Consider the following 12,535-nt stretch of genomic DNA (forward strand, 5'->3'; position numbering starts at 1 on the left):
AAGAGTTGGGTGTGATTAAAGAGGTCAGATGAGTTCTACTTAGAAAAATTTTTATTTAAAATCTGATTATCTTATGCTCCATAATACCTCTAGCACACTTTTCCTGCCAATATTGACCAAACAAAATTATATGTTGTTCAAAATTTAATTTTCCTTACATAGTGTTCTGGAGTAGTCTTTTATCCATCAGTTGTAGTCATCAAAAAGTTTCATGTTTATTAAATGGATAAGTAATGAACTTTGGTGATGAAGTATTCTGGATTTTCACTATTTTTTTTGATGAGTTCATAGTTGTATTTAATTTTGACTTTATGCCCAGACTGAATAATCTTTTTTGGAAGGAGGGGCAGGGAGAAAGAGGAAAAACATCTATATCCTAGGCACTTAAGAGACATCTTCCTTCTGGACAATATTTAATAGGATTCCAGAATTGTTGGAATGATTAAGATGTAACCAAAATGACATTTAGCATGTTGATGCTCTCGTTGCTATATTAGATTCACATTCTTAATTACATTTTCAAAGGTCTTCTTTCTTTTTAATGATCATTTGTCTAACCAGATCTGCTACATCTGGTCTGATGGCTTCCAAGGATTCCTCAGGTCTCCAGAATTTCACAACTTTACCCTCAGGATTGACAAGATATTTCCAAAAATTCCACCTTGGCTCCTTCTTTGATGAATCTAAAAAAATTAGGTAAATAAATTAATATAATTTCTGTATAAGTCAAAATCTTCAATTTCATTGCGGGCATAATTCCCACTGAATTCATTTCAACTCAACAAACCTATATGTAAGAAACTGCTGAGTACTGTGACTACAAAGACAAAAAATGAAAAACAGCTCCCCTTCCCCATTCCCCAAGAATCTTATATTCTTCTGAGGGATGTAAGACATGTAAATATAGGATAATTAGAAGAGGCAAAGAGCCCTAAAACATGCCTAAATGAGGACTCAGGAGTCAGTAATAATGTTGTTCATACTCTTGGGAAAAAGTTGAAATGTCCAGATCTTGATGTACTATTGATTTTCAATAGATCTGCTGGGGGTAAGGTTAAAATGGTTCATTTTGAAAGAACACATTTACATAGAAATATTTAAAAATCTTCAGTTAAAAAAAGAATGCTGTTAACTTGGTAATTAATAATTTGTGACTTAATTTGCTTATTATATATATATGGTTTGGAATACTAAATATTAAAGAAAAACCATGAACACTGAAAAATAAGCGTAATGAATTTTTAATAAAAGACTGGATCTTTGTTGAGATAGGAAAGGAATTCTTCCCTTTTAATGCCATTTATTTTAAGTCATTTGGTGTTCAATTTAAGTTTATGGATGATTATAATTTGGGCCTGCCTAATTGACTAACTTCAGAAAGATGCACCATATAAAGAAATATGTCTAACTAGAAGAATCAAAAACTATGCAGGAAAAGAACATTTCAGTTAATCTAACTTAAAATTAGCTTGAGAAATGGAAAAATTTTCATGATAGAAAAGGTTTCAAAGCATAATACAACAGCTTGAAGCAAAAATCTTTTCATTATGCAGGAGTTGAGAGAAGATGCTGCTCAAAATTATTGCTTGGATTTATATTTATTTGTTTCCAGAGCTTTGCTTGATTTCAAAACAAGCTTGAATCAACACAACTTTTTAAATTCTTTGAGGGAAATATTTTGGGGTGGATAATAAATGGGGAAAGGATATTACCATAATTCTGACACGAAAATTAGAGGCCTAATTCTAAGCTTTGGGTTGGAAATGGAGATTGTTAATATGCAGATGTAAAAATGAAGATAGGACTTTGAGTGTTACATGGATATATAGTAAAAAGAATAAAACTGGAAATTATCCATAAAGTCATCTGTGGCTGATAATTATTTAAATAGATCTTTCATCTCTTTCTTTATTTCCATTGCCATTCGCACTTATTATCCATCTCTCCTCCACTGAAGACTACTTACTAATTGAGGCTAGAATAATCTTTGAGACATACTTCCCTGATTTCAATAGTTCCCCATTATCTATGAAATAAAATCCATTCTAGTGTACAATGAGATCGCACCAACCTACTGTTCCAATACTCTCTCTCTTTTTTTTTTTTGGCAAAGCAAACGGGGTTAAGTGGCTTGCCCAAGGCCACACAGCTAGGTAATCATTAAGTGTCTGAGACCAGATTTGAACCCAGGTCCTCCTGACTCCAGGGCCAGTGGTTTATCCACTATGCCACCTAGCCACCCCATGTTCCAACTCTTAATACTTCCCCCTCATGCAACTAATGTTCAGCAAAACTGAACTATTCCTTCATTCCTCAAAGATAGCCTATATTTGTGTAACTCTGGGTATTTGTTTACCTACTTCCCTTGACCTAAGATACTTAGTTATTGAATTTCATCTACTCCTTTAGGAAGCCTGTCCTGATCCCCCAAGCCATATGTAATCTTTTCCTTTTCTATGCTTCCATTATATTTAAAATCTCTTAGTGCTGAACATCTTGAACTTTATATTCAGTTTCAAAAACATATGTTAGGTGTCCCCTGTGTGCCAGCTCTTATGCTGTACTGGTGATACCAAGTAAAAACTGGATGATCACACAGCCAATGTGCTTCAAAAGCTCAAAATCTTTTAGGGGATACAAGTAATGCATAGCTATAATACAAATGAGAATAAAATGAGCACAAGGAGAGGTCCAAGAAGAAGCAGTGAAAGACTTTTTAACAGCCAGGAAAATTTGGGAAATCTCCCTGCAAGAAGTAGTGCCTAAGCTGGGCCTGAATGAAGGATATTCATAGGAAAAGGTTAGGGAGAATAGTCCATGATAGAAAAGAGAGCAGGAAAAGAGGAGGAAATATACAGAGAAGTCTGGTTAGAAAATAGCATTTGTGAAGACAAGGACAGTAAGGCATCAGGGAAGGATGGGGATAGGACAATGGAACAGGGAGACCCTCAAATGAGGATGCTGACTGCTCTTCATTTGATAGAGTAGTGGTATCAATTTAAGGAGGTTAGGAGTTATAGGTTTGGGGATCAAAGGGACAATCAAAGGATTGAGTTTAAAAGGCTGTTTACATGTCCAGATGGGAGGTGTCGTAGAACAAGTGAAAAATTATAGGTTTGGGAGCCATCATGTGGAGTTGCTGACAAGCCCAGGGAGAGTGTCCGATGAGTGGTGGTCCAAGTATGGAGATGGAAGGAGTAAGGAGCCAGCAAGAGAGACATGGAAGAAATTATTAGAGGACTAGGAAGAGAAGCATGGGAGCACAGTGTTAATAGAAGTTAGTATCAAAGAGATGGCCATCAATAGTTTATCAGCTTCTTGAAAGCAAGGACAATTTGTGGTTCATCTTTATATCTCCTAAAGTACCTAACAATGCTTTGTATGGAATTAAAAACTCCTAGCCTCCTAATTGGTCTCCCCTGAAGAGTGGAAGCCCCTGGATTCCAAAGGCTTTCATTTTTGTCAATGCCTCCTTAGCATGCTTCAGATACAGTAGGTGCTGGCAGAAAAAAAAATATTGAGTTGGGGCAGTTCCTATTTGAGTAGATGCTGCACACATATATTTTGAGGGTTACAACCAATAATTGAATAATGCTCACAGCAGCTCTTTTGTTCATACTGCTAGATAATCATTGCTTTTTAGGATGTCAGATCCTGCATAAATTTCCTAAGCAATGATGTCATTAAAAGGGATATGGAAGAGTCTATAGAACTATATAACATGGATCAATGGTGCTTAAAGTCATAAGGATCCATAGTGAAAATACTTTGACATAGGAAATAGAAATTAGGCTATAAGAATTTGTAAGATGAAATTTCATGAAATATGTTGCACAGTAGTAACAATGCTTTTGAAGTAAATCATAATTTACATTAGATTAGATACTGTACTATTAAAGAAAATGCAGCACTAATTTTGGGAAACAAAACTTGCTAAGAATTAACAATAATAAAAATCCCCCAATAAAGTCTACAGTACTTCACCATGCCATTGGAGGTGAGCCTGAACTAAGTAAATGCTTTGTTAAATGATGCTAATAATTTGCAAAGGTGAGAGCTTTCATAAAAATTTCACAAAATAGCTCTGCCAGTATCTCTACAAATTGTAAAGTTAAGGATGAACTGTGTTTTTATGTCTGAGGACAGCATAGCATAGCTAAGTTAGGAGGTTCCTTTCTTGGCCGTCATATGGCGAATTTAAGAGACCATGGTAATTTATGAATACTCTCCCCTAAGGTGGAGAAGCATCTACACTTGTTAACAGTATATCAATGAAATCCTTAAAATATTTAAGTATAATAATATGAACTCACATTTACATAGCGCTTTACTGTTTACAAAGTGCTTTTACGGTTTGCAAAGCACATAAGATGAGATGATTGTTTTGTAAGACTTTGTTAATGAAACATTTCTGAAATGAAAAACACAAAATTAAGGTCTGGGTACAGAGGAGTGTAATCTCAAAAATGCAAGACAATTAGAAAACAGAACACAAGTGAGGATAATATTTACCAATAAGGAATCTAAATGCAGGTTCTCCTTCAGATCCTAGAATCTTAATCTTGTGGAAAATGGGAAAGGTTACTCCATATTTGGATTTTACAAAAGCTTCTACTTCGCCACTGGGGCTGGGCTCAGATTCTCCAAACTGATTGCACGGGAAAGCCAAGACGTTGAAGTGGAAGGATCCAAACTCTCTGTGCAGTTCCTGCAGCGCTAAGTAGTTTCTGTCTGTGTGCTGGCAGTTACTGGCCACGTTGACAATCAGGGAGGCCTCCGGGGGAAAGAGAAAACCCAACCAGAGAGTGAAACGGAGATTTTTATAAAACTTCAAAGAATAAAACCCAAAGCACAAAACAGCCACTCTTTCAGTTACATTTCTAAACAAATATAGAACGGCATAACGGGGCTAGGACTTAAGGCACCATCTCACGGACTTTCACAAAGACGGGCGTGTAGAAAGAAAGTAGTTTTTAGTGCTAGAAGGAGAGCTGCTTTGTTCTGTTGGCATTTCCATGAACCGACTTGAACAAGCCATATTCCCGTCCCCATCCCCCCCACCCCCAGGCATTCGCTAAACCATCCAGAGTAGCAACAGGATGTCTTTAGTTTTAGAGAAATCAAAGTTTATTTGGCTCGGGAGAATTCTCCCCAATGCCGTTTCCTTAGGGCTTGGGTGACCGGCCTAACAGTTCCCCCCTGGGGTGAGGCCTTAAGGCCACGGAGCTGAATCCGTCAGCCCCCCTCCCCGAGAGGCGGCGGGGCAGCGGCAGGGCTGGGGGGCACAGGGCAGTGGGGCAGCAGGGCACAGGACGGGGGGGGCACAGGGCAGAGGGGCAGAGGGGCACTGGACAGGGGGCAGCAGGGCTGGGGGCACAGGGCAGAGGGGCACAGGGCAGGGGGCAGTAGCGGCGCCCCGAAGCAGGCGAGTGGAGGGCAGAAGCGCCACTTACTTTGCCTCTGTACTTCTCCAGAGAAACAATCCTTCCCCTCGAGTCCTTCACCTCGAAAGAATAAAAGTCCTTGATCTTGGGCTTGAGGTACCTGAGCTGCAGCAGGAACACGGTCACGGAGCACAGGGCCATAGACAAGGCCACGGCCACCACCCTGGCCCTGGGGATGGAGCACTTGAGCGGGCTCGCGGAGGCAGGCTCCATGGTGGGGGGGCCCGGGCCGGGGGGCTGAGCCTCAAGGACGGGGGGCCGCGGTGGCGGGGGGGGGGGGGCCGGGGGGCTCCAGCAGGGCCGAGACGCAGCGAGAGATCGTTCCCGGCTCCACTCGGCCTCTGACCGGAGTCACCGAGCGGCTCCCGGCAGGGGGCGCTGCGGCGGCTCCAAAGACCGCTCAGAAAGTCAAGGGCGTTATTGTGGATGGGGGGGTTGCAGGGTGCGGAGCCCCTCCCTCCCCTCCCTCCCCGCCCCTCCCCCCTCCCCTCCCTCCCCGCCCCTCCCCCCTCCCGCCCCTCCCTCCCCCGCCCCTCCGTACATCTCAGGGGAAGAAGTGAAGGAATCTGTTGGCTTGGGGCGTCTGGATCCTTGGGGTCCTTAGATGGGGAAGCCTGGGATGCGAATGCGAACCCGGCCCAGACCAAACCCGAACAAGAACTCCCTGGGAAGAAAGAAACAAGTGACATGATGATCAAGGTACCCTTTTTTTATTTTGTTTACTCTTTTTTTTATTAAAGATATTATTTGAGTTTTACAATTTTCTCCCAATCTTGCTTCCCTCCCCCCACCCCCACCCCACAGATAGCACTCCATCAGTCTTTACTTTGTTTCCATGTTGTACCTTGATCCAAATTGGGTGTGATGAGAGAGAAATCATATCCTTAAAGAGAACAGAATTCTCAGAGGTAACCAGATCAGACAATAAGATATCTGGTTTTTTTTCCCAAATTAAAGGGAATAGTCCTTGTACTTTGTTCAAACTCCACAGCTCCTTATCTGGATACAGATGGTATTCTCCTTTGCAGACAGCCCAAATTTGTTCCCGATTGTTGCACTGATGGAATGAGCAAGTCCTTCAAGGTTGAACATCACTCCGATGTTGCTGTTAGGGTGTACAGTGTTTTTCTGGTTCTGCTCATCTCACTCAGCATCAGTTCATGAAAATCCGTCCAGGCTTCCCTGAATTCCTGTCCCTCCTGGTTTCTAATACAACAATAGTGTTCCATGACATACATATACCACAGTTTGCTAAGCCATTCCCCAATTGAAGGACATTTACTGGATTTCCAATTCTTTGCCACCACAAACAGGGCTGCTATAAATATTTTTGTACAAGTAATGTTTTTACCCTTTTTCCTCATCTCTTCAGGGTATAGACCCAGTAGTGTTATTGCTGGGTCAAAGGCTATGCACATTTTTGTTGCCCTTTGGGCATAGTTCCAAATAGCTCTCCAGAAGGGTTGGATGAGTTCACAGCACCACCAACAGTGTAATAGTGTCCCAGATTTCCCACATCCCTTCCAACAATGATCATTATCCTTCCTGGTCATACTGGCCAATCTGAGAGGTGTGAGGTGGTACCTCAGCAAAGCTTTAATTTGCATTTCTTTAATAATTAATGATTTAGAGCATTTTTTCATATGGCTATGGATTGCTTTGATCTCCTCATCTGTAAATTGCCTTTGCATATCCTTTGACCATTTGTCAATTGGGGAAATGGCTTTTTGTTTTAAAAATATGACTCAGTTCTCTGCATATTTTAGAAATGAGTCCTTTGTCAGAAACATTAATTGTAAAGATTGTTTCCCAATTTACTACTTTTCTTTTGATCTTGATTACATTGGATTAATCTGCGCAAAAACTTTTTAATTTAATGTAATTGAAATCATCTAATTGGTTTTTAGTGATGTTCTCCAACTCTTCCTTAGTCATAAACTGTTCCCCTTTCCATAGATCTGACAGGTAGACTAGTCCTTGATCTTCTAATTTGCTTATAGTATTGTTTTTTATGTCTATGTCCTGTAACCATTTGGATCTTATCTTGGTAAAGGGTGTGAGGTGTTGGTCTAATCTAAGTTTCTTCCATACTAACTTCCAATTACCCCAGCAGTTTTTATCAAAGAGGGAGTTTTTATCCCAGTGGCCGGACTTAGCAACTTTGCTAAAATTGCTAATTGTTTCCAGTAGTTTTTTAGATGATTTCTTGGGATTCTCTAGGTAGACCATCATGTCATCTGCGAAGACTGAGAGTTTTGTCTCTTCCTTCCCAATTCTAATTCCTTCAATTTCTTTTTGTTCTCTAATTGCTGATGCTAACATTTCTAATACAATATTGAATAGTAGTGGTGATAATGGGCACCCTTGTTTGACCCCTGATCTTATGGGGAATGCCTCTAGCCTCTCCCCATTGAATATAATTCTTGTTGATGGTTTCAGATAGATACTGCTAATTATTTTAAGGAACAGTCCATTTCTTCCTACACTCTCCAGTGTTTTTAATAGGAATGGATGCTGTATTTTGTCAAAAGCTTTTTCAGCATCTATTGATATGATCATATGATTTCTGATAGGTTTTTTATTCATATAATTGAGTATACTAACAGTTTTCCTAATATTGAACCAACCCTGCATTCCTGGAATAATCCTACTTGATCATAATGTATTATCCTGGTGATGACTTGTAGTCATTTTGCTAAGATTTTATTTAGGATTTTTGCATCTATATTCATCAGGGAAATAGGTCTATAATTTTCTTTCTTTGTTTTAACACTTCCTGATTTAGGTAACAGTACCATATTGGTTTCGTAAGAAGAGTTAGACAGAGTTCCATCTTCTCCTATTTTTCCAAAGAGTTTATATAGGATTGGAACCAATTGTTCCTTAAATGTTTGGTAGAATTCACTTATGAATCCATCAGGCCCTGGAGATTTCTTTTTAGGGAGTTCAATAATGGCTTGTTGAATTTCTTTTTCTGAGATAGGGTTGTTTAGGTATTTAATCTCTTCTTCATTTAACCTGGGCAACTTATATTTTTGTAAATACTCATCCATTTCACTTAGATTATCAAATTTATTGGCATAGAGTTGGGCAAAATAATTTCAAACTATTACTTTAATTTCCTCCTCATTGGTGGTGAGTTCACTTTTTCATTTATAATACTAGCAATTTGGTTTTCTTTCTTTTTTTTAATCAAATTGACCAGAGGTTTATCAATTTTATTGGTTTTTTCATAATACAAACTTTTGGTTTTATTTATTAATTCAATAGTTTTTTGCTTTTGCTTTTATTAATTTCTCCTTTAATTTTTAAAATTTCTAATTTGGTATTTGATTGGGGATTTTTGATTTGTTCTTTCTCTAATTGTTTTAGTTGCATGTTTAGCTCATTGATTTCCTCTTTCTCCAATTTATTCATATAAGCATTTAAAGCTATAATATATCCCCTGAGAGTTGCTTTGAATGAATCCCACAGGTTTTGGTATGTTGTTTCATTATTATCATTATCTAGGATAAAATGGTTAATTCTTTCTATAATTTGTTTTTTTGGCCCACTCATTTTTTAAAATGAGGTTATTCAGTTTCCAATTTGCTCTGGGTCTATATCTCCTTGGCCCAGTATTGCATATGACTTTTATTGCATTGTGAGCTGAGAAAGATATATTCACTATTTCTGCCTTTCTGCAGTTGATCATTAGGTTTTTATGTCCTAGTACATGGTCAATTTTTGTATAAGTTCCATGTACTTCAGAGAAAAAGGTATATTCCTTTCTATCCCCATTCAGTTTCCTCCATAAGTCTACCATATCTAATTTTTCTAACAATCTATTTACCTCCCTAATTTCTTTCTTGTTTGTTTTATGATTCGATTTATCTAGATCTGATAGGGGGAGGTTGAGGTCTCCTACTAGTAGAGTTTTGCTGTCTACGTCTTCCTGTAATTCTTTCAGCTTCTCCTCTAAGAATTTGGGTGCTGTCCCACTGGGTGCATATATCTTCAATATTGAAATGACTTTATTGTCTATGGTACCATTTAGGAGGATAAAGTTTCCTTCCTTATCTCTTTTAATGCTATTTTTGCTGCTGCTTTGTCTGAGATAAGGATTGCTGCCCCTGCTTTTTTTACTTCAGCTGAAGCAAAATATATTTTGCTCCAACCTTTTACCTTTACTCTATATGTATCTCTCTACTTCAAATGAGTTTCTTGTAAGCAGGATATTGTAGGATTCTGGTTTTTAATCCACTCTGCTATTTGCTTATGTTTTATGGGACAGTTCATCCCATTCACATTCAAGGTTATGATTACTAATTCTTTATTGCCCTCTGTGATATCTTCCCTCTGTTTGTATTTTCCCCCCCTTTCCCCCCCTTTTATCCATATTCCCCAGTATTTTGTTTTTGAATACCACCCCCTTCAGTATGTTTGTCCTCCTATATCACACCCTCCCCTTTCTTTCCCCTTTCCCTTTTTCCCTTTTCCCTTCCCTTCCTTTTGTTATTTCCCATTATTTCCCCCACTCCCCTTTCCTTTCTCCGTCCCCCCTCCCCTTTTCCCCTTTTAATACTTGAAAGGTTAGATGTTTTATAAGTTAACTGAGTATGTGTAGGTTGACTTTAAGCCAAGTCTGAGGAGAAGAAGATTCAGGTGTTTCTCCTCTGCTCTCTTCTTCCCCTCTATTACCATAGGTTTTTTTGTACCTCTTAGTGTAATGAAATTTGTCCCATTCAGTCCCCTCCCTCCTCCTGTCTCTTTCCTGTACCCCTTTTTAGGGAGGTAGAGGTAGTGTATTTTTTTAGATCATTCTATCTAGGTCATAGAAAATTCTGAGTGTCTGTCCCTTCTAGTTCAGTATATTCTATTGGATAGAGTCAAAATTCCTGAGAGTTATTAGAGTCTTTCTCCCAAGTGGGGTTAAAGCCAGTTACATCCCATTAGATAGCAGTCTCATGGATAGGTCATGGATGTCCATCATTTCTGGCTAGGTGTATTCTCTCTGTTAGAGTTACATTCCTCAGGATTCATGAGAGTCTCCCCCCACCCCATGCTGGAATATAGCCAGTTTCCACTTACTGGATTGCATTTTTTTCCTTTCTACCACCCCCTTTTTTTACCTTTTCATGTGTCTCTTGAACCTCCTGTTTGATATCCAAATTTTCTTTTCAGCTCCGGACTTTTCATTAGAAATTTTTGGAACTCTTCCATTTCGTTAAATGTCCATCTTTTTCCCTGGAAGAGAAGGCTCAGCTTTGCAGGAAAGTAGATTCTTGGCTGCATTCCAAGCTCCCATGCTCTTCGAAATATCTCATTCCAGGCCCTTCGATCCCTTAAAGTTGATGCAGCCAGGTCCTGCGTGATCCTTACTGTGGCTCCTTGATATTTAAATTGCTTCTTTCTGGCTGCTTGAAGGACTTTCTCTTTTATCTGATAGTTCTGCAGTTTGGCCACAACATTCCTTGGTGTTTTCATTTTAGGATCTTTTTCTGGTGGGGATCGATGTACTCTTTCAATAACTACTTTGCCCTCTGATTCCATGATATCAGGGAAGTTTTCCATCACTAGATCCTGTAATATTAAGTCCAGGCTTTTTTTCTCTTCAATGTTTTCAGGAAGTCCTATAATTTTCAGGTTGCCCCTCCTCGATCTATTCTCAAGGTCAGTAGTTTTGTTGATGAGGTATTTTACATTTGCTTCTATTTTTTCTATTTTTTGATTTTGTTTGACTGACTCTTGCTGTCTCATGGAGTCATTAGTTTCTGTAGACTCCGTTCTGTTTTTGGAGGAGGAGTTTTCTTCATTAACCTTTTGCAACTCCTTTTCCAATTGGTCAATTCTACTTTTGAAAGAGCTTTCCATTTGACCAATTGAGGTTTTGAGAGAATTAATTTCTTTTTGCATTTGCTCATTTGAGGATCTGAGAGATTTATTCTCCTTTTGTGTTTGTCCAATTGTACTTTCTAAGGTTTTTTTTTTCTTGTTTCAAGGTATTTATTGTCTCTCCCAAATTTTTAAGTTCCTTCCTTATTTCTTCAAGGAAGTCTTTCTGTGCTGGAGACCAGATTGTATTCTCCTCAGAGGTTCCAGGTCTCTCTGAGTTGGGGGTCTTTCCCTTCCAGGAATTTTTCTATGGATCCACCTTTTCTCTGACCCTTCTTCATTGTGCTAAGACCTTGAGTTGGGGTGGGGCTGGTTCACCTGGGCTTGGGATCGCTAAAGGCTCTACTGATTGCAGTTTCTCTTTCTGGCCAGTAGGAGGCCCTGGTTGCCCTCTCTGGAGTGTCTGTAACCTTGGTTGAGAGGCCTTCTCCCTTTCCCTGAAGGGAGGAGTTGGAACTATTGAATTCTTTTGCCTTCAATCAATGGTGGGCTTTACCCTGGCCTGAGGTCATTCCTCAGCTGGGCTGGTTCTTTGGCTCACACACCTGGTCCTGAGGCAGAAGTAGTTTGCATTTGTTTGGGAAGAGGCCTCTGTGCAATGGAGGTGTGCCCTCAGAGTTTCTCAGACCTGAGGAGCCCAGGGATGGTGTCTGCAGGCACCAGACCTCTCCCCGCAGCCCCTTTCCCAAGCTCCAAGGGGACAGCACCAACACCAGCGCCTCTGCTTCCCGGTGGACCCAAGCCCCCCTCGTCCAGCCCCACCACTGATCCAGCAGGTCCGGCTCTCAGGCCCTCAGACTCCTGGTTCCAATTCAGCTGTCAATCTGGCTGATCCCGGGCTGATCTTCCCTTGGAGCCCAGACTCACCTGCCGGTACTCAGCCAAGGCTGCTGCGGGAGACAAATCCTGAGCTAGATTTTCCTCTCCTGGCTTTTCTTTCTGGGTTTCCTGGTTCGGATTTCTTTTAAGAGGTTTGTTTCATGTGATAGATGGGGAAGAGATCAGGAGACTTTAGAACTGTGCCTGTCTTCTCTCCGCCATCTTGGCTGGAAGTCCCCAAGGTACCCTTTCAAGGTAGAGACGGCCAGGTGAGGCATGGATAGAGCACCGACCCTGGAGGCAGGAGTATGCAAGTTCAAATCTGGCCTCAGACACTTAATAATAACCTAGCTGTGTGGCCTTGGGCAAGCCACTTAACCCCATTGCCTTGCAAAAGA

The 12,535-nt window shown here is 40.1% G+C and overlaps 1 protein-coding gene across 1 annotated transcript; it reads right to left on the minus strand.

The window, feature by feature from the left end:
* Positions 1–390: 390 nt before the first annotated feature.
* On the minus strand, positions 391–5,815 carry GPX8 (glutathione peroxidase 8 (putative)). Its single transcript, XM_074201339.1, has 3 exons — positions 5,454–5,815; positions 4,513–4,774; positions 391–683 (listed from the first exon to the last, which is right to left on the minus strand). The coding sequence occupies exons 1-3, from the start codon at positions 5,655–5,657 to the stop codon at positions 520–522; spliced, it is 630 nt and encodes a 209-aa protein (XP_074057440.1). The 5' UTR covers positions 5,658–5,815; the 3' UTR covers positions 391–519.
* Between the last annotated feature and the right edge of the window lie 6,720 nt (positions 5,816–12,535).

Source organism: Macrotis lagotis, chromosome X (assembly GCF_037893015.1).
Source record: "Macrotis lagotis isolate mMagLag1 chromosome X, bilby.v1.9.chrom.fasta, whole genome shotgun sequence".
Lineage (NCBI taxonomy): Eukaryota > Metazoa > Chordata > Mammalia > Peramelemorphia > Peramelidae > Macrotis > Macrotis lagotis.

Excerpts from the sequence above, each read along its gene's own strand:
- GPX8 (XM_074201339.1), bottom strand. The coding sequence starts at position 5,657 with ATGGAGCCTGCCTCCGCGAGCCCGCTCAAGTGCTCCATCCCCAGGGCC. Across the intron at positions 4,775-5,453 it reads TGGAGAAGTACAGAGGCAAA|GCCTCCCTGATTGTCAACGT; the intron begins GTAAGTGGCGCT and ends TTTCCCCCGGAG. Across the intron at positions 684-4,512 it reads TGCATTTAGATTCCTTATTG|ATTCATCAAAGAAGGAGCCA; the intron begins GTAAATATTATC and ends TAATTTTTTTAG.